The following is a 23,946-nucleotide window of genomic DNA, read 5'->3' as shown; positions in this document are numbered from 1 at the left end:
TGAACAGTAAAATATTTTAGGAAAGTTTCTTCCTAAGCTATATATACGACGCATTGACATTTGTAATAAAATAATTTTTTTTATAACAGGAATAATATGAATATCTAGACAGACAAGATTTGCAGTCTAAGAATATAAGGAAATACACTTATAGTGTAATATAGTAATGATAATATTGAAAGTAAAATCTGATGTTATTCTTAAATTTAAACTTCCTATATTTATTCATTACCTATAATTTATGACGTGTTAGTGTTTTTATGTCTTATAAATTCTTTCTGCTTATGATTTTATTTTTAAATTTTTCTCGATAAATGCAGTACTATTATAGTTATAGGATATTTTAATTTGTCTGCTTTAATTTCCAAACTATTATCTTAGGATTTTATAAGACGACATTTATTATGTATATGTTACGCATTACACACGAGCACAGCTTTTATCGTATTTGGTGCATCTGTTTTAATTTCTCATTTAAATTTCTTTATCTTTTCTAGCTTATTATTTTCGTAGATCACAATAGGTATATCGTACTAACTTGTACAAATATCGAAGTATATTAGTAATTTTAAAAGGATTTAAGTAAAGTTGAGGAAAAATGTTGAATTATAATAAAATTCATATTCAAACGTTTTTAAAAACTGATATACATATGTTAAAGTATATGAATATAATACAAAGATATAGGCATATAGATTACGTATACGAATACTGTACAAATAAATATAACAACACGTACATACAACTACACATGCACGCGCGCGCTTATGCGCGCATACACACATACGTATATAATATATGTATATATATTTTCCAGATCTAGAAAGACCCATCCTGGTGCTGTAGTACACTTGAGTGATAATCCTTTAGATTTGAGCAAGGTACGCGTGTTTTTGAGTACGTTTTATTTTGCATTATTCTCCATCCTTACCATGACATCATACCTAACATTCTTCAATATTATGTCGAATTATGAAATGAAATCATGATGTTAGGATATTCTCAAGATTCATTTCAACATTTTTTATAAATATTCTTTAAGGTGTTATCTGTAACAAGACTCAGAGGTGTGTGCTTGCATGTTGTGTGTGTGCATGCGTGCATGCTATTATTGTCGTACAACATGATTTAACGAAGTAATTTCTTTCTGATAGAATCATATCATTTAATGTGTTACTAATACGTGTGTCTTATAGATGTAAAAGTAATGGGATAGTTATTATCTTCATATTCATTCTACACACCCAAAGTAAAAGAATAACACTCAGTATTCATTGCTGAACATATCACATTCAATTTTCTTTGAAATTTACTCATATAAAACTATTCTTAACTCGCAACGGAATAAAGATTAATATATTTCCCGGTTAATCGAAATTTTCCATTCAGTTTTTCTTTGTACAATTGAATTAATTTTCTTTTTCATTGTCTAGACATTAATATTTATTTAAAATAATGATATGTACAATACATTGTACACATCTACATTGTGAATGTATGTATGTATTTGTTCTGGCCAATCTTTCTTGCGATATCCAATCTTTGAAAAATGGCATTTATCGTATCGTATTGTATCTCACATATCACATCCTTTTTTCAAACTTTCAGGTCCCATTACTTTTGTATCGCTTCAATAAAGCATAGTGGTGTTGCATTAGTCACAGAATATGTCAAGAGCTTAACAAAAATTTAGCTCGTGATCATAATCACTCATCTTTTTATACATTTTACACAAGTTCATCATTAATTTGATACTGTTAATATCAGAATTAATATATGTATATATGTATGATAGGATAAACCATGTCAGAACTTCTTGAAGTTTTATATGCAAAATATAATATTCGTTGTTCTGGTACTAATTCACACTTTATATTACTACCGTTCATTCACTTGACTGTTGTTCTATTTGCAAATCTAGCGATCCAGAGATATTTTAACTGGATAACTGCTGATTGTACATATGTATAATATAGTTTCTACGATCATATTGAACTGTATTTAAAGATTTAGCTGTATAAACTTCTCCATAAACATATTCAGAAACATATTACGTACATATTTTCGTAAAAATATGAATTTTAAATATAAACTTTAAAACCTTTATTTCTTTTTCTTATATAGACGTAACGTCGTGGGAGGGATTTATTATTATATTTTATTATTATCTTTGTTCACATCGCTAAAATTATAATGGTTATAGAAGTTCAAGCTAACTTTTATAAATAATGACTTTTTTTATAGTCCACTATATACCAAGAGATTTTTCAAAAGGAACGACAGTCAGAAAGATCAGTACTTTTGACATCACATTTGAAATAGCGATAAAGCAGAGTATATAATGCAGCAAGTTCTGGGAAAATGATAAAACAATTTTAAGTACTGACTAAGAGACTATAAGAGAAGCTTCAGACTTGATTCTTATCTCTTGACTCATTTCGATGATTTGAGTGATGATTCTATATGTGAAATAAACGTATAGGTTCTAGGTCACTTACTTTAAATGATAATTTAAAGTAAAAATGATAAGTAATGACTAAGAGACTATAAGAGAAGCTTCAGACTTAATTCTTATCTCTTGACTCATTTCGATGATTTGAGTGATGATTCTATATGTGAAATAAACGTATAGGTTCTAGGTCACTTACTTTAAATGATAATTTAAATAACAATTTAAATTACAATTATGGAGGAGGGAATTATTTTGTGTTTTTCGTTACAAGTATTATTTTTTATTTGTTATTAATAAAACAGTTTAGTAAAAAGAATAGTATACAAGGTGATTAAAAAAGGAACCTATACCTAAAGGGCTTATAATACTTATTTATAGTATAGCACAGAGGATTGTAAACCGCAATCATTTTTGTAAAATCAATTTTATTACATGGATAAAGTAACTGTTTTTAAAGAGTTCAGTGAATCAACGCAACGTTGATATGATATCCGTTCATACCCGCAGCCACTGAAATCCTTCGAGAACTTGTTTCTGGATTCTCTTCTGCCATCCTCAAAACACGTTTTTCTCAATCAGTACATAAATGTTGGTGAAGCTTTTTAATTAATTTATAAGAGGGATATAGCTATTGGGATGTTTTTCTGGTGCAAGTAACGGGCTGCATACATGTTCTCATTAACGAGACCATACACAACATAACGAATGGTTATTGTCAACAACGCGAAAATAACGTTTACCAAACTGGATGAATATAGAGGATTTGTACCATATTTATGTCTATGAAGTAATCTTGGCTGATATTAGTAACAATCTTATATTTACAACCTTGAACTATTCTCATTCCTCTGTATCAGAAGCAAAATATGATCATGATATGGAACGCTAATAGATAATAAAAATTGATTTTACACCGAGAGGATTGCTTTTAGGACATATATTGATTACATATTTTATACTCTCCTCTACTATATTATATGTAAGTACTATATCCTTTTTCGTCACCCTGTATACGATTCTTTTTAATAAATTGTTTTATTAATAATAAATAAGAAATGATTCTTATAACAAGAAACACATAAAATAATCCACTCTTTCATAATTGTAATATTTAAGGTAATTGTACTGGAAAAAGTTCTTCCAACTGAATGAGAACCTGAGATAAGCAACTCGAACTCTTTTAAGTTTGCCGCTGGACTACAATCGTTAATGTATGACCTGCTCCAATACCTGGATACTAGGAAATATGTGATTTTTTCAAACATTAAATGCATTTTTCTCAATTGGTCGACTATTTCAGACTAAAATTACAGATACGTTTACATACGTTTTACATATAGAACTATCATTACACCAAATGTCATTGAAATTTGTGGCCAGCAGGACTAGGTCTCAAGCTTGTCTTGTGAGATGAAGTACCTTTTTGTCTATTGCAAAAAACAGTTGTACTTTAATTTAAGAGCAAACAAGTAAAAAAGTAATGTGCAATGTTCGTATAACAGATCAAAAGGAGAATTTTAGACATTCAATTTTATCCATCTAGATTATTGAAAAATTGAATTACTTATCTGAAAACTACAACAAAGTCCCGTTAATATTAAGTAAGGTAGACTTGTTTAATATTGACTTTGCTTCATGTCCTTTCGAAGATAAACCAAACCAAAAATCAATATTCTAAGTCAGTAAGTTAAATACAGCGAAACCTTGTGAGATGGAGAATCATTTTGAATTCAGTTTTACAGAAAGAAAAACAAATTGTAAAAACCTTGTTTCGTTAACTTAATTAGTGGTTTATCGCTCCGATTTTGTTATTTAGTTCAGTAGAATTTGTTGTATTTATTTGATCGGTTTGGGTTGGGCTCGTAGAACGACAGAAATCAAAACTTATAATGGATTTGTTGATTTTAATATTAACGGGACATTAATGTATCGCTTTTTGCATATAAAATTCCAAAGGATTTGAAATTTCATTTTTTTTTAAATTATTTGACTGATCTCAAAAGCGATAGATATAGTCTCATAATAATTACATATCAGGATTTAGATGGAAAAAGGTTTTGTGAAAAATTTGTTGCTATTTGCAACTAAGAATTACTTTAAACTGCAATTATCTTTGGATCATATGTAACCATAATAGTTTAAATTAGGGCTGAATTAGGTTACTTAATTTTAGAGTACTTAATATTAATTTGTGCTCAGTACTTTACATGATAAATACTATTGATTGTCGCATAGAACACAAAATACAAATTAACATCAATTACTCCAAAATAATATTTAACCTAAGCTTTTATATATCATCTACGATCCAACAATACTAATTTGAGGGTTAATAATGCGTATACGGAATGCTTATTAAGAATACTTAATATTCAGAATGCAGAATGAAAATATGTAGATATTAAACAATTTATGATATCTTTATGTAGCTTTGCGATTTCTATGTATTCTTTGTATGTATAAATTATACTTGTATATCATCATACGATGATTTAAGAAACTTTTAGGATCAACTTAAGGATATACTATATACAAGAGACCCGCCTCTATAGAATGAAAAATGTTAGACATATATTATAATATTATTTAAAGGTATAAAACGTGTAACATAACAATATTGAAGTTTAGAAAAAATTACCTGAAGAAATTCTATTGTGAGTGTTTATTGTGTGATCAAAAAAAGAATTGCACAACATCGTTTATACAAATAGAAAGCGAAAACATTTTTGTAGAAGTAACAATAGTTATATTAACAAAATCCATTTTTTTTCATTGAGAAAAAAGAAAAATTATATATATTTCACTGTTCACTCCAATTGATCGAATATAAAAATTCCAATAAAAAGGGATGTTTGTATAGTATTATCAGATAATAAAAATTGTTATATTGTTTAATAATTTTACATCATTAATAAATTCTTGTATATCATATCTAATCTACATTTAATAAAATTTGCATATAGTGCGCGATATACATAAACGAAAGTTTACCTTAGTTGATAGAAAATAATGGATTTTTGTAAATTAATTAAAAACAATTTGTAAGGTGATATAAAGTTATAATAAATACTTATTTTATTTATTTGAAAAATAGCAGTCGTTTGCAATTAACTTTTGCAAATTATCATAAAGCACATTAATAAGAAATATAGATGCAACATTGAAATTGGATATTCATTAACTATTTTTGTGTTACAATTCATAATTACATAAAATTTCAACACACAGTTTCAATGAAATTGTTGCTCATTGCATTTAAAGTAATATCAAATTTTCTGATCCATTCTGCATTACATATTCATATTTGTTCTTGTTGTGTGTACGTAATTTGTATTATAAATTGTATCAATTTATTATGAAAATTATGTGTTATTATAAAAAATTACATACAACATTTTTCTTAGAATAGCTATTTATGACATAAGTATTTTCTTGTTCTCTCTCTCTCTCTATCTCTCTTTCTCTCTTTCTCTCACACATACAGAACATACACACATAGACACATACACACAGACACACATCTGACACATCATGCTTTTAATCTTTAATTTCAGATGCTGATAGGATATGAGTCGGGACAAATGGTTTTTTGGGATTTAAAAACAAAAAATGCAGAATACAGATGCCACAGTGACGTACCTTTGAAATCGATATCTTGGCATCACGAGGGTAAACAGTTCATGTGTAGTCATACTGATGGTTCTTTGGCAACATGGACGGTGCGTCAAGTAAAGCCAACGAATATAACGCACCCACATGGTGAGAAATTTTCTTTTTTATTTAAATATCTTTTGTTATTCTTTCGGCATTTCATGAAATGCTAATTCTTTGTTAAACATTTATGAATTTTATGCGTATGTATGTATGTACATGAAATCTACATGGTACATATTTATAATATTTTGAACTATCATTACTATAGGTGTGCCAAATAAAGCGTAATGAGCCCTTTTTTTATCCAAAATTGGATATCGATTTTAATCTTCTGTTACTGTTATTTAGAATTAAATAGAACGGAGATGTTAACGGTTTGTATTGCAACAATATTTTCTGGGTAGATTGTTCAGAGAAAACAGAAGGCACATCATTTTTTTTTTAAAGGAATGAGATATTAATGATATTTAGTACTAATTATGTTTAATATTAATTATATTTAATTAAAACATTATTTTCTATTCAGCATAACTAAAGAATTACGATGAAGAATGGTTTTTCTAGAAAAAAACGAGGAGGTGACATGAAACATTTACATAAACATGCTTTAGATTGAAATTTATTGTACTAAATATGCAAAATAAATGTCTTTGGACCTTTAAATAAGACCTATGATAACATCAATAAGGTAATTAAAGGTGCAAAAGGCAGTATGCATTCTTATTGACATAACTTCCTTTGTTATAAGAGTCGCTTAATGTTTTATGCTGATCTATAAACAGAAATCTAATGGAAAGATTGTTTCAAGGACATTGTTTTAAACATTTAAGATAATGATTTCCAATCTAGTGTAGGTACATTTATTTTGACATCTTTCAATATTTCCTCAAAGTTTCTATTGAGAAAAGGTCTTCTTCGTCGTAACTTCTTGATTATAAATAAGAAACAGAAAAGAAAATATTTGCCATTCCATTTAAGAGAAATATGGGTGACCAAGTTTGGTTCCCTAGTAGAACTGCAGAAAAGTTTAAGTTCCATTTAATTAAAAAAAAGTGGTTTCAAGAGAGTTTATAATATTAAACTAGCTTATAATATTTTCTACAACGCTAACTCCATATACATATAATGCTAAATGCTACACATAATATTAAGAAATTTATTAATTAATTGTCTAATTGCTATTAAATTAATTTTAACAAGTTGGTGTCATAAAAACTTTATTAATTGCGTTAATAATCCGTCCAAATGGTACTCGTGTAGCGGTACTCTTTTGTATTTTCTACCAGAAGAATGCATATTCAGAAATATAATTTTCAAAATATACATACATACTTAGAGGTATGTTAGTCTAACTATTTTTTTCTACGGTATATATTATAACGATTATACATATATATGATAATGATCAGAGAGACAAAAAATATATATAAATATATAAAAGTTGGTCTTTATGTACTACAAACACGAGAAATCTTTACATGTTTAATAGTGCACAAAAGATTTGCTCCTTGGCTATTTGTTCTTATTAATGGCCAAATCGGTATGGGATCGGTTCACCGCGCGGCTTGCTGCCACGTGCCGATAACGTATCCCCATTGCCCATAAGTTCGGTTTTGTCGATCGGCGTAGCGGAGACGCGTCTTTATGCATTAAATTTTATGATTTTGAATGCTTATAAATTGTCATCGAAGTTTAAAAAAATCGCACTAAGTCGCAAAAATGCGCACTGGTTCCTATGTATTGTATATTTTTTTCGTTTAATATGAATTGGCAGTATTGATTACTATCAGAGAAATCTCTGAAGAAGAATGTACAGAATACCCTATTTTTCTCACAGCAGACGATTATAAATAATTCAAAGAATAAGATTGCTATAATTTGTAAAAATGAATTTCTCTGGTCAATAAATTTAATTAATAAACCCTTGAAATTTAACATCGTGCATGGTTTATTTGAAATTGATTTCGCTTACAATTCTTATATCTATTAAAATAACGCTAATGTATAGGTTATTTATACTAAGATATAATATTTATACTAATATAACATTATATTTTAAGATGGGAATAGTATATATTATATTATAATAATATATATTATATTATAATAGTATATATTATATTATAATAATATAATATTTATTATAATATAATATATACTATTCCTATCTTAAAATATAATGTATATATATATGTATATGAATATTATTATACTTACTAAGCATAATATTTACAGCGAAAACTACTAAAGATGGCGAGCCAGAACCTTGCAAACCAATACAGAAAGTTGAATGGAAGCTGTCAAGATCAGGGTAAGATATAATCAATTTTTGTTAACTTTCAGTATACAGATTAAGATACATAGAAACACACAAGCTCGGTCATTGGAATGAAAGAAACAAAATCTATTTTATACGCAACAATTTTCTTTTCCTTCTTGAAGCAATTGATTAAATAAGTAATACTACTACAAGTATTGGAATTTCTAAAAATATTATGAGTATACACTGCAATGTGTTATATCTAAAAAAATCCAATTCAAAATTTTAAGCGAATTTCGTATATTGAGTTAGTTATTGCTATGTGAGTATAAAACAGCATACGCTGTGTCAAGTATCAGCATGCGGCTTATAGTTAAAATGTAATTGAATTTATATCTGGGGGATTTGTATTTAGAAAGTTTCGTTGTTAAAAAATAGAGTGAGATTAAATGTATATTTCTTCTTTCATCTCGCACTATTTTTCTGTTTCATTGATCTATATTTTGAACTACTGTATATTAAAGTAAAGTAAAGTAAAGTACATCACGATGAACACAATATTAAAGAAAAACATTAATGAGCATAATATCTCGAAAATTATTATTTTAAGAAAAAATGTTTACTCATTAAAAACAAACAATTTTTCTCTGTGACATCTTTTTTATACTTATTATAAAAAATAAATAACATACTTACGGAGTAGCAATATTCTACTCCAACTCTATAGGATTTTAGAATGTATCTGACTTTTGGTCTACATATGTAATATGTACGTACTCGTACCATGAGTACTGGATGAAGTTTTAAAAAATTGGTTGCGAAAATTTTACTATTATGTTCTCGACGTTAATAGTATAGAATTTTATTATTAATTTATTTAAAATGAATTAAACAGGAAACGGTGGTTATTTAACGTGAACTAAATACAATAATGTGCTATAACTAAGACAACTAAATAGTTAATTTACAACTCTCATCACTACGGTTCCAACGCTCTCTTTCACGCGGACCACACTCCTCGACAACGCTGACAACACTCTGACTTCTCAATTCACACTCTCTAATTAATTTCTCAACTCACACTGACTGTTAATTCGTCTTTCTCCCTTAGCGTTCCTTTGTCTTTTCTCGTAGCCCCATCACGCACGTGTTCCGCAACTGTTCGTGGCCAGGATTACGTAGGCCTTTTTTCTGCGTAACTATTCGATTGAAGGACCGACGATACATTTATGGTTCACCCGATATTTTTTAGGTCATTCGATACTACAATAGAATGATTTACAACGAGGTATTGTGTTTGAAAGTTGGCACGTACGATTTTTTCACCTGTAAAAGCCGTATACGTCAAATAGTTGCGCGTATTTTGTTCTATTTTTCGACATAGGATCGTTTAATCTCAAATTGATCTCCTTTTGGCATCGATATCGGGGATTTTGTTTAAAATAAAATATGACGAGGGATGGTGGGTGGGTTGGAAGCCATGATTTTGCTGGTTACGAATTTAAATACTAACCTTTGAACTTTTGCTTATGTTCATGAAATTCAGCTGCATTCAGGAATTTTTATCTCGGAAATTATTATTTCTCGGGCAGAGTTGTTTTTTTTCAGTACTAGCGTAGTTGATGCACCTTGGTATGTTACCAACGAAACTATACATCGCGACTTTAAGATACCCACAGTTAAAGAAGAAATATACAGGTTCAGAAACAGATATAATATAAGAGTTAACAAGCACCAAAACCCATTAGTTACCGAACTATTTGACACGACGGATCAGATCCGCAAACTAAAAAGACAATACCCTCTAGATTGAAGCATTAGATTTAACTAGAATCAAACATACTATAAACTATTCTAATCCAAGTTACAGTACCACGCCAAAAGAACTTACTTATAATTCTCAATGAGAATTGATTGTAAATAGTCTACCAAATAAAAAAAAAAGTATTAGCGTAGAAGTTTCAGCGTATTTCTTGTACCGGTGCACTTGTATTCATTTGTACGTAATCCATTTAATTTAAAAATTGTTATTTGTGCAATAATCATGCCACTTATATAAGGTGTCCGTAAATATCTAGATCAACTTAGCAGATAATTCTCAAACTTAACAGATTAATTGAATATTTGTTCAAATATCTATAATAATTATTTTCCTTAATTTTCTACAAATCGAGCTTAAATATGTAGTCTACACAAATGAATTTACATAAGATGGGCGAATATTTCCAAGCAAATTTATACAAAAGTTATATTTCAATTTTTAGAAAATATGGACTTCGTAAAATTCTTTTTGAATCAGTCATGTTCGTCATTCAAAAACCCAACATTCGTTCAGTGGTACAATTTCATATGTTTTCGAATCCAAACTTTAAGAGCTGTTCTCAGTCTTTCAATTTCAATGTGGATGATTGTCGATAAAAAGATACGTGTTGAATGTTAAAAAATCGACAAAAATTTCTGATAAATTTAGATACGATGGAACTTCGTTTATATGAACAAAATTTTAGTAGTGCCTAATTAACTCAACTTTCGCTGATTGAGAGCTTCTATTACTAACATTTCTACTATCACCGAGCGTCAATTCACTTATATGAGCGTCTAACAATAAGAAGTAAATAGTAAGAAACGTGTCAAGTGACAGACTCTCATGCTTCGCAGTCGATACAAGTTTGCAACATTGTTTTGTATTTAAGTGAAAATGTTTCGTGGAATTCTCTTATATGAACACGTGGTCCTCTCAATGAAAAAAATGAAAAATTATAGATGTTGGAGAAAAACAGGTGGATTTCTATTATATGAATGATTTGGCTGTATGAACCTACTTGTCTCCCGATAAATTTGTATAAACGGAGTTCGATGTAAAAATTACATTTTTCTCGATTTCTTTGTATCTGAGTGTTTGTTCGACCAGTCGCGGGAAGACGCGGTCGCGAGGAAGCGCATCAACGGGAGTCGTAAATTCCCGTTACGATTAGAATAATCGACACCACGAACAGTTCGATCCCCGTATTTCGGTTAGGACAATAGGGGTGGTTGTTTTTGTAGAATACTGCGGTTGACAGGTTATACTATATATTTTCAACAACGATTTACACTTTGTATGATGTATAACTCTGATGTGTATCTAAGATGTGTATCTGAGGTGTATCGCTGAGATGTGTATCGAAGATGTGTCGCAGAGAGGTGACTGCTCCATAGATGAGGAAGCAGTCAGGTGTTGACTGTCCGAGTATCGTAGTAACAGTGAAGATGCGTTCTCGTAGCATTACTCAAGAAAGCTCGGGATGGCCTTGTTCATGGGAGTTAGGGAAATATTTGCTTTCTCCCTAATTAGTATAATAATAGTACGCATAATAAACCTAAGAACTGTTCCAGGGATCATCCATAAACTGATAACACTTACAGGAATAATGATTCCCTCAAGATTAATAGGAGTTAGTTATAACTATCAAGATAAAAAGTAAACTAAAAGCCTAGGTTTATGGTGGGTCCTTAGATTTATTGGGGGTCTGAATAGCGGTGCAGACCCTTGGCGGCCAGGCAACTAGAGACGTCGCGCGGACCACTTCACGCGACGTAATACTGAGTATATGTATATACATATGATGTAAAAATGTCGTGCATCTATAAAACAAAAGAAACTTTTGGGATAACCTAATATATAATATTAAGAAAAATATAGTTTCTATTCTGAACTTTCTCAATTTTTTTAATCATTTATAACAATCTTTATCAAAACCGATGAATGACAGTTAAAAAACATTAACAGCTACTAACAGTATTGAAGGGATTTTTAAAAAAGTATTATGTATATACTAGTCTACTACATCTGAGTCTGTTGAAACAGTAATAATGAATGTCAGTTTGATAGAATACAAATTTCATTGTAACTTATAAATCTAAACAGTGTCAAATAGGATACTTATTTATAGGTATCTTTTTATTTTCAAATGTTCAATTCATTCCTAAAGTAGATGCTACATATTTTTTACAAGACATTTTGTATTTCGAATAATTAAAGGCGCAAGATTTGAATTATATTGTATCGTTCTGATTAATTTAGGGAAGCATACGTTATATTTTCCGGTGGTTTAGCGTATGACACAACTGGCCGAACTCCAAGTATAACGGTGATACATGGGAAAACTACCACCGTACTAGAAATGGAACACAATGTGATAGACTTCATAACACTGTGCGAAAATCCATGGACCAGTGGTATATTAATAAAATTACTAAATTTCTTTTAAGTTTATTATAAAAAATACTTAATATGTATATGTTACTTTAGCTACATAAGTAAAATATATATGTATATGTTGACTTCTTGCTCTTTTCACGCAAGAGTTTCCTTTTTTATGCTGGGTGCGGCCGAATAACACGTACAAGCAGACAAGAGGTGATTCCTTATGAAAAAATAAGGAGAAAATATAGAATAAATTTCATTCAGGACGCTTCGTTTTCGAGAAAATCGAATTTGAAAATTTATCACGTATACTTGAACTGAACTAATTAGCCACTGAGTGTGAGAAAATAATCAGCAGGAGGTTATTTTCTATTAGACAAACCATGTAAGTCAAAGATGTCGAATAAAATTTCTGTTTGAAGCTTCATTTTCGAGAGAATAGGATCTGAACATATTTAGTTAAGAACTGGTTTAGTATGCGTGCTGATAAATTTTCAAATTTATTCTTCTCAGAAACAAAGTGTTTTGTGGAAAAATTTTGTTCTATCTTCTCGATCTTTTCTTCTATCGATCATTTACTCTTGTTCCCTTCGAAATTAGCCATGTTCAAGTATACTTGATAAATTCTTAAATTCAATTTTTTTGAAAATGAATGTATCGTATGAAAGAATGTTATTCTATATTTTCTCCTTATTTTTTCATAAGGAACTAATTCTTGCCTGTTTGTACTGTTACTCGGCCGCACTTTGTGGAGAGTATCAGGTCTTTCTTTAAAAAAACGTCTCAGCATATTTTAGAAGTTAGTACATATATTATGAATTTCACATTCATTTCTTTTGATTTCGGTGTTTACCTGTAAAATGTAACGAACTTTCTGTATCAATTTTAACACCTATTTATTCTTATGATATTTATTTATTTATATTTATTTATGATGTCAGCTAAGGCTGATGCTCGTTTAATTATTACATTGAACAAAAATTCAATCCATTGTTGTTTACTGCACCAGTTATAACTTTTTAATAAAGCATTTATAAGTCTATATTTATATATTGTCATTCATAGAATATATATATCATGATAATATACTAGTATCATTTTACTGAATAAACCCGAGATACCCCGCATAAGATAAAGTTATGATTTTGTTATTTCTCTATATAATATATATGTAATTCAGATTTTACTTATGTTACACCTGAAATTGTTACGATTAATGTTTTCTATTCTTATAGATTATCAAGATCCGTATGCTGTTGTAGTTCTACTACAAAACGACTTGGTTGTGATAGATTTATTAACTCCTGGATTTCCGTGTTTTGAAAATCCATATCCGATGGACATACACGAGTCACCTGTGACGTGCTGTGCGTATTTCGCTGACTGTCCTTCGGATCTAGTACCAGCTTTTTATTCAGTTGGATCAAAGTCTCAAAAAAAGACAGGGTTTAGCGAAAAGGATTGGCCAATATCCGGTGGGGAATGGAGCTCAAGCTCAAGCGGATACAATGAAATTATTTTAACTGGGTAAATATTTTTATTTATATTTATGAACAAAATTTAATCAAACTGCATTTGTACACTTATATAACTGTTTATTTATTGTAAATTATTCACTGTTTACAACAATATGTTGTATATTTTTTATCTTATCAAGTATAGAACTTGTATTACTCATCAACTATATATTGTTATTTTAAAAAATTTTTTTATAAAATGTCAATTAAAACGGTATACTTTTATCGAATTTGTTCTACGACATTAAAGGAAATAAAGTAGCAAAAATGTTACTCTATTTGAAGCAGCAAAGGATCTTTCTTTTTCAGCAACTATACATAACTGCTATCACGATTTTTCATGCACTTTCGATAATTTAACAAAACAATGTTTTGAATAAAAGTTAATCAGCTTTTAATTTTAAAGGCCACAAATTGCAATATCAGAAATTTCCAAAAAATTGTCTTTTCGATAGAATGTCCAAGGTCACCTTGATCTTTTAAAATGACACTACGTAAATAACACCACTACATAAGGTATGTTTATTTTTGTACACTGTTTATGCTCCTTTTGTAATGTGCGTATAATTAACATCTGTTTTGTTGAAGCTTATTATTGTAAAATGTGTAATTTGATCGAAACAAAATAACTTTCAACTTCCCTTGATCAAGTCGATATTTCATGATTTAAGGTCATTGCAAGGTCGTAGTATAGTAAGTCGCTGAACTCGTTTTAATATCAGCCACGATAGTGTAAAGTAAAAAATACACAATATCATTTAAGAAAGTCAAAGTAATCTTGATTTCTTATCGAAAAATCAATTTTTTGGAAATTTCTTATACTGCAATTTGTAACCGATCGTAATGTCGAAAGTGTTATATGTAACTCAATGAAAATAGCAAACAGACATGTGATATAATAAATTATTATACGAGTTAGTGTCGAAAATGTATGTCGCCATCCGCGACACAGAATTCTACTCTTTTCATTAAAAGTACAATTCTAATATGTTCATGCATAAATATTGGAAACATGATTTTACGTAATATGATGTAGTAATAATAAAGATATGTATTTTTAGACACGCTGATGGCAGCATAAAGTTTTGGGATGCATCGGCAGGCACATTACAAGTGCTTTATAAACTGAAGACAGCGAAACTTTTCGAAAAAGGTAGAACACGTAGTATAGACTCGGAAGAAGATCCTTTAGCGATACAACTCATCTTCCTTTGTCCCGAAAGTCGAAAATTAGCGATTGCGGGTAGCGGAAGACACGTTGTTTTATTTAAATTCAAAAAAGTTGAGAGTATGTCGGAAGTCGTGGTAAGTAATTTACTTTTTAATTGTATGCATACTTAAAGCTTTAGTGATAATCGCGTTTTTAAATCTTATCACATTATACAAATCTTGATGATTATAACAACATTAATTTGCAGTGTTAAATTAGTTAATGACTAGAACATTGAAAAGGCAATTTTATTCCATATACGTAAACGTGAAATATTTACACTATTCAATTGGAAACGAATGTAAGAAAGTTTAATTTCCAGCTTGAATTTTTATTATTGAACTGTAGATACACACTTTTTACCGAAGCTCTTTTTCTTTTAAACGCCGAGATTTAATACACGTTTTAATGTAAAGTCGTATTTAGATATTAAAATTCATTGTATAAATGCTAAAGTCTTAAAAGAATATTGCATTTAACTTTGTTTTAAATTGAACACTATTTTCCTTTCATAAATATAATGTTAGCTTTCAACACTTGCCTCCCAATTAAATAGTAACAATTTATTGGCGTTTACTACAGACTTTGGAGATATCACTAACAGCTGATCCAGCTAAGGAAATCGAAAGTTCATCCGACCATGATTCTCCAGCTGGTAATACTTCGGGAAGTAGCGAGCCAAAAAATAACGAATCGAATCAACCACTTAAAGTTAAGACTGGTTTACAGAAAAGGGCTGCAGGCTTTCAGGCAACCCTGGTTTGCTTAACGATTGCCAATAGCGGAGAACAAGCTGAAAATATAACAGCTCTCAGTTTGAATTCTTCCTATGGTTTGTAAGTATTTAAAATATCTGTATAAGGTTCATTGATTTGAAAAGTATTAATTTTAAGCTACTGTGTAGTGCATGTTTATGTATTATTTGACTGATCAAAACAACATAAATGAAAAGAAAGCTGGTACGTCGGCTCCATCTATCCACATAGTATTTTGATCAAAGTGCTTTCCTTTACTTTTCCTTAATTAACTCAATTAACTGCGACTGAAAGCCTCACATTATAATTTATTGATCGACGCTCAAAGATATCTTATTTTCTTCGTCTTCTATTTTTTTATATCAATTTCCTCTAGAAATTTTATTTGCTCTATAGATATGTAACTTTAAAAAAATAATTATTTAGTATACTATGTAGTGTACTATGAGATTCGATTACGTACTTTTTGTATAATTACGTAAAAAAAATAATACTGTGAATGTTTTCTAAATTCATGAAATACTTTCGTAAAGATTTATATGGTATAAAGTATTTCTGAACTGCAGAAACAACCCGAAAAGAGAATAAATTTACGTAAAGAAGTAAGTCGAAAATGTATAAACGATATTGAAAATGATATTTTTTCGTACGTAGTCACATTTCTGATTAAATGTTGAAGATTCGTCGAGTTTTCGAATTCCCAATCAATCCTAGTCGATCGCCTAACTTATTCCTGTGAAACTGTTTAAATTCTTATCTAAATTATTTTCTGTTATAATTTTGAGCAAGATTTCAAGTTCTATCCTTAAATGAAATATTCTGCATATGGTTCCTGATTACGAGTGCTTTTGCGGGCAGTATTATATCTATTAAAATTTTAGGGATTTTCCTACAAAACAAAATGAAATGAAAACAAAGAATCAAAAATTGCGCTTGAGGCTTTGTCTATTACCTATTAGTAGACTACTACACTGCAGACTTTTACGCAAGTTCATATTTTTGAGAATATAATTAAAAATATACAAACTCGATAGAAAATTGTTCTAGAAAATGCGTTATACTTTGGATGTTTTATATATTTTTTCATACTATGTGCATTTTGCGAAATTTTTCATTTCCAAATTTTCTATAGCTATGTGCATAGAAATCCGCAGTCTAGTTATTAGTATATATTTGAAAAACGCTCAAAATATTTCCGAAACCCGACAGTCTTTTGTACCGCAATAAATATAGGATAACTTACTAATTTTAGTTTATTAATTTTACTAGCCTTTATTTATTTACTAATTTTTTTAGTTACAAATCAAGCAAATATTTATAGCGTTACAGTAATGCAAATCATATGGACCATTATGTCTTTTAAATACAATTTATGTTTAATGTTTCCGTATCTCTTATCATGATATATACATAGTCTTTGGATTTGATGTTTTAAACGAAGATAACAATATTTATAATAGTAAATGTATACTTCGTTAGAAAGTTGTAGCATACAATTCTACATGTATATTTCATGTATTTATAAGCAATATACATGAAAAGATTTTAATTCTAAAAAATTAGCTTTCTATTTTTGCAAAATTGAAAGGACGTTCTAACATGTTGTGATAATGATAATTAATGGCATGTAAAACGGTCTGTACAAGACCAGAAATAATCGGCAGATGTTTACTATCGTCATCAAATCTTGATGGAATCTAACGAGAGATCTGATGATTTAATTTAATTTCGTTTTGTATTGCATCATCAATATCAGTGTTTGCTTTCTGCTCGAAAGAATAAAGGGAATTTCTTTTTAAATAGAAATTATTTAATTTTAGAATGGCTTATGGGAACGAGTCTGGTATAGTGATAATAGACATTGTTCAGAAGATTTCTTTGATTGTGTTGAACACCGCGGATATCGGTGGTAACACGGACCCGTGTCAGCGAGTACTACGCAGTCCTAAACGTCAGGATGAATTGAAACGAGAGAACGAAGACAAAGCGAGAAGTCCTAGCACAGACCAGGTAAAATGTACTTCTTTCTTATTGTTAGTTAAAGCTGTCTTAAATATTTTAATCGTAATCTCCTCATTTCCCTTAACCTTATCCAATGAAACATCTTGAAAATTTGATATTTAAATATATGCATTTCGCTTTCTCTAGACATTAAAACTAATAATCTCCATTACTGCATGATTGTAAAGAAAACTATATAATTTGAATGTTCAATTTATTACTAAATTTGTAATTATTAATTTTTATTTTTTTTTGTAAATACTAAAAACTCATGTTATCAATAACATCGCGACATTTCAGCTTTGATACAAATATTAAAAGTAGAATTTATAATAATAGTCGTAGATCATATAATACAGTGTTTTTAAGAATAGCTTCCTAGTAATGTTATCGGAAGAAAAATGATATCGAAGGTGTCATTTGATTTTCACAGGAGATTCCTTACTAAAAAATAAAAGCTTATTCCCTACTTACTGGAGAAACTAATATATTTTAATAGTTAATCAAATTTATCATTCTATTTTACACTTTATTTGCATCGTTTTACACGTTATTATGAGATAGAAATAATATAAATTAACTAGGCTTCAATAAAAATGATAACTAATAAACCAAACACCCAACGATAAACCGAAGAACTATTTAGTCGAATAAAAATAACGTAGACGATATCCACATAATTACTCTATTCGTTAATATTTAAAACGTAACTGTAAGATAAAGTTTAAATATCTCTCTTTTCCTCTCAGACGAGTTAAAAACCTAAAGCTTTGCCTTTGTCGTCTATTTTAGCTTCTTATACTCGTAATTATTGTCATGCGTTATTTTAATTCATAAGATGCTTTTAACTAACCCATCGTTTAGATAAAGATTCTAATAGTTAAGTAAGTATATAACTATTATATTATTTTCATAAATTCCAAGCAGAAAATTTATAAAGTGCAAGTATGTAGATAAAGAGTCTAAAAGTAATTTAGGTATTTGGCTCCTTAACGAATGAAATGTTCATAATCTTATACGCTTTTCAAGGACGACCGTAGAAGTTTTCGTAATTCAGTTTCTGTTTGAAATATTGTTTCAGTTCTCATTACAGAAATAAATGTTTGCAAAAGAATATAAAATTTGTAAGCAGAAGAAACCTTATTTTAGTAGACAAGATGTTTTTACAGCAAGTTAAATACTTCAATTATCACAATAGACATTCGGTAAATATTGGCAAAAGAGGACTCAATTCTAATGGCTGGGTCCTTTTTTGTCAATATTTGCCAATAAATATTTTAAAAATTCTGCAAGTTCAAAGCAGAAATTTGTTGCGATTAAATTGATATGATAAATGATAATATGATATTACATATAACATATGCATATGATGCATTTCAAAATTACGATTGGAGTTTTTAGGTGAAGAAATTGCTTGTGAATGAAATGAATCGCAACTATATACTGGATCTATATATGTTTGTATTTTCTGCTTGGAATCTTAGAAGTAAAAAGTTTAGCAGGGAAAGTTGTATCTAGACGCGAATTATTCAATTTTAAGTAACAAACGAGAATGTTATCGGCAACTAGTGGTCAAACTTGTCATTTTCCATGTGCCGAGTGTTAAAGTTAGTTGCAACAGATTTATGTAAGTCACTTTTATCAAAAGTAATTTCATGTTATGCATCTGAAAATGTCTAATGATCGACGCTAGATGAGTTTTAAAATTCTTGTAACGCGTTATAATTTTAAAATTGGGTCTTATATATACTCTTCTTTTTTTTTTAAATAAAGAAACGTTTTATCTTCATTATATTCATGCTTATTATGCATTTAATGTTTAGCTAACTATGTGTCTACCTACGTTGAAACAAGTAAGAACAATACTATTTTTCGTTAAAGAAACAGCTAGACTTTTACTTTAGTTTGATGATATGCGGTATTATTTTATTGCGAAAATAAACGAACTCGACAGAAGTAGGTAGTAAATAGTAGATAATGTTTCAGTTTTACTATTAGCTTTCAATCGTATTTAGAAGTTCAATTGATGTCGAATAGGTAGAAACGAAAAACAAACAAGTAACACGATGAAAGATGTAGTTTAAATTACTAGACAATGGTTGTCATTATGAGTGTATACCGCTTAATGATCCAGTAAAATATACATGTGCGTCGATTTTCACATAAACGTTTGATGGAGTCTGTGCATGTACCTATATAGTAATTAAGTTAGAGTTACAACGATACAAGGTGTACAAAATGGTTAAATGAAACATGCATTTATTACTACATATCATATTACAACGTTCCTCTACCGAATTTAAAAAAGTGCATGGAGCAATCAATGCCAACCTATATTTTGTTAACATGAATGTTGAGTAAATGAAAGTCCCTTTTTTTCTAATGTACAATTAAATAGAACAAACTTTCGACTAGTTTGTCAAATCGAATCGATTCAGTTTCAATTTCAAGCATTTATCTTATATTCACACGTTTGCAAATACACATTCTTTTATAGTACAGTCAATAGTTTTCCTCTTATAGCGTGTTTGTTCACGTACATACATATATGTTTTATTTTAGCCTTGCAAGATTTATCGGTAGAAAACAATTACCGATCGAACAGATAAACTATTGTATACATATATAAATGCGTGCAATTCTCTTTCCATTGTTATTCATATTACCTAAGATTTCCTACATTTTCTATTTAATATTGCTCGATTGAAATCTATTGTACAGAAAAGAATTGTGCTTCAGAACTTACAAATTTACATCTAAAAATAATATTTTTATAAAAGAAATAGCCTTCGTTATTGTAATATATTAGTGCTTAAAAGTCAAGGTGAAAATGTTTTTAAAAAATATTCAAGTCCTGGGCGTTCGGGCCTCCTTTATTTTCATGTTTAAACAAATATTCAGTTTCAGAGCGTTGTTAATAAAACACTGTTATCATCACATAAGCTTTTTGCACAGAATTATTGCTAAAGACACTTGCTATAATAGTATTTAATGATAACTGCCTATAAAATCGCAGTACCTATATTTTTGTTTCCCTACAACTTTTTCGTTAAGATTGTAGTAACCATGAACAGTATTACAAATGTATTTAATCTGTGTATTGTGTTCTTGTTTATATCGTAATTCAAGTTAATTGCAGACTATAATACCTAACAGAAAGTACAACAACAATATTTAAGCGATTTATGATTTAGTTTTCTTACATAAGACAAACGATATTGGTACCTACTGACTAAACACTGAAGTATTGTATCACTTAAGTCCATTAAAATGTTATCCTGAACAATTTTATTAATTGCAGAAATAATCTGTATGAATTCAATGTATTGAAAGTTTGGAAAGAATGGTAAGGTGCATACAAGTCATATATCAGTAAGTGGTTCTTTGATTAATATTAAACTTCATGATTGAACAGATAGAAAAACATTATGGTATGATATTATTATCTATTAAATGTACATTTATAACGAATAGTTACGAAATGTTTCAGTTACGTACGTATATCGTCTCCATAAATGACAGCATTAATCAAGCAATGACGATTATAGCAGGTGATTTCAAATACATATATACATGTATATGTATATGTATACATACAATCAGTAAAGTAAATAATTTAAGCATTCTATAGAATTCTTAAAAGTTACGTTATTTTAGTTGATAAAGATAATCAAGAATTCTTTGGAATGTTTCAATTTGCTTGTAATGACTATACATATAATATACTGCAGCTACAGTTTATTTTAAGTACGCTAGACATATTTTAGGATGAAAAAAGAAAATACTGTATTAATAGATTTGAAGAATTAACTATATCTTCGTAGTTTTGCTCAAATAATGCGTATATTTAGTAGAAGCTTTTCGGGGGAAAAATTTGTTTATTATGATTCGATTCCTACATTAATTATACACAAAAGATTTCTGCTTACTAATATTTCTCCCGTCATTGTACTTTTGGTGAAAAAGTAATGCACACAAAATATATTACTTAATATAGTTTAATTATTGATTGATAGCCTTATGGTATAGCTTATATTATTAAAGCTGTTATCAGCTAATATTTCAAAAACTATAAAAGGTAAAAGCTCACAATTTTGTTTAATGTAAATGGACATCTTTATTTAGAAAACAATACATAAAATCGTACTGAAACAAATAAAACAGCGTGTACACATTGAAGATGAGTTATAAGTTTGTATCTTTCATACTTTCAAAAGTAGTATACTACAGCAGCTTTAGTAATAATGTTCTATGTACTAAATGTCTCTATGTCTTGAAATTGTGCATGTTTAAAATTTCCGATATAAACAAATTTATTATTTTATATTATATTATTTATTATTTCATAGTGCAAACATTACGTAACTGGTTAGTTGAAACATTTTAAATATATTTACATATTTTTGAGTATAGTATATGTATACGGAAATTTATTTAACTTAAATAATTATATTATCGACTATGGTTTATGTTAGTGTTAACTATTTTGAAAACTATACAATATTTAATAAGCATATTTTAAGGATTATGTTAGTATCGGAAAAATTGTAGACACCCTCTATGGTATAAGTTATACGATAATGCGTGCTTATTCAGAAATCAAGTTGAAATTACCACATTTTGAGTTTTAAATTGTTAAATAGACAAAATTCAAATCGTTTCATTCCTTGTCTTATTATTATCAATAAAGTTTAACTGAACTTGTTATTTAAATGACACTGCCAATTAATACTGACGATACTCCGCACATATATATTTGAATTTCTGAGAAAGCACCTTTGTGGTGCATTTGGTTTTGCATTTGTAAAATGGAAAGCACTTTGTTGATTGAGATATTGTTTCTATGAGCATCTTAGGTATTCATTGCATTAATTTTAATGTGCGCAAATAGATCGAGTTCTATGAAATATGAAAACAATACCTTCCCTTGTCTGCACTCTTCATTTTTAACATTTAAAAAATTGCATTTATTTGGGAAGTGACAAGTGACCATGCGTTTGCGATATCTCTTCGTTTGGTGACTAAAAATTCTAATATCATTTTTATAAAAGTACATTCGTGACACGAAATATTTGTAGATATAGTACATTATATTTAACGTAGCGTATAATATGTTTATATCTATAAGATTATACTATGTCATATTTTATGAAATCCACGAAATGCGGGATATACCAATAAGCGTTACTAACATACAATTACAACAATGCTATGTATCATATGCATATAATACACGACTTAATTTGCTTTTAGAATTAGAATTAAATAATCTTAACGTTTATTTAGTACACATTAATACATTGTGCAAAATCCAACATGTTAAATTCGTCAGACTCATGGAGACTCTACCGTGGAATCTGAAGGCTTATTAGCAATCCTAGCTGACAATGTTCAACATTCGCAACCTCGCGGTGAATTTCATACTGGAAGCAAGAATGAGAAAGGGACAGTAGAGGAATCTGTAAATGAAACCAATAAATCTGGAGGTGCAGTGAACGAAGAAGACTGTACTAAGAATCACGGTTGGAAGGGATTCAGTCTGAAGAGGCAACTCAGCAAGGTTGATCTGAAAATAAAAAGTACTTTCACGCCGACTTTGGTGACGTCTCAGAATGGGGTACTTGTATGCTTTTTGATATATCCTTCGAATACATCTTTCGTTTTTCTTAGAGATTATGACATGTAAGCTGAGATAATCTACTTTATATCATTTGAAATTACTTCATTTATGTCGAAAGATTTGACTTTTCAAGATTTATAAAACAAATTATACAACTCTTTTTATTATATTTTTCATCATATATTTGTAAAAAGATATATTTATTTATAACGATATATAGATTTATTCCGACGTTATCCGACGTTTTAGCTTCAGTATCTTTGGTATAATGCTGTTTGCTGATTATACGGT

The 23,946-nt window shown here is 29.1% G+C and overlaps 1 protein-coding gene across 12 annotated transcripts in view; it reads left to right on the top strand.

Annotated features, from left to right (window-relative positions):
- Positions 1–23,946, top strand: part of LOC122566189 (syntaxin-binding protein 5) — a 73,949-nt gene that overhangs the window by 21,068 nt on the left and 28,935 nt on the right. For 6 of the 12 annotated variants that reach the window (XR_006316428.1, XM_043723095.1, XM_043723093.1 and 3 more), the window contains 9 exons: positions 818–881; positions 6,007–6,211; positions 8,342–8,417; positions 12,430–12,584; positions 13,788–14,079; positions 15,131–15,374; positions 15,862–16,115; positions 17,855–18,044; positions 23,368–23,652. Coding sequence is in view for 11 of the 12 variants with exons in the window: in XM_043723095.1 (XP_043579030.1) it covers positions 818–881; positions 6,007–6,211; positions 8,342–8,417; positions 12,430–12,584; positions 13,788–14,079; positions 15,131–15,374; positions 15,862–16,115; positions 17,855–18,044; positions 23,368–23,652 (1,765 nt within the window). In the remaining variant the exon portion in view is untranslated. Of the gene's footprint in view, positions 1–817; positions 882–6,006; positions 6,212–8,341; positions 8,418–12,429; positions 12,585–13,787; positions 14,080–15,130; positions 15,375–15,861; positions 16,116–17,854; positions 18,045–19,858; positions 19,889–23,367; positions 23,653–23,946 lie in introns of all 12 variants that reach the window. The other 6 variants (XM_043723098.1, XM_043723102.1, XM_043723099.1 and 3 more) reach the window with 4 other exon arrangements.

The sequence above is a fragment of the Bombus pyrosoma genome, linkage group LG3 (genome assembly GCF_014825855.1).
Source record: "Bombus pyrosoma isolate SC7728 linkage group LG3, ASM1482585v1, whole genome shotgun sequence".
Lineage (NCBI taxonomy): Eukaryota > Metazoa > Arthropoda > Insecta > Hymenoptera > Apidae > Bombus > Bombus pyrosoma.
The sequence above is the reverse complement of the archived record's forward strand: the minus strand, read 5'-3'. Positions and strand labels throughout refer to the sequence as shown.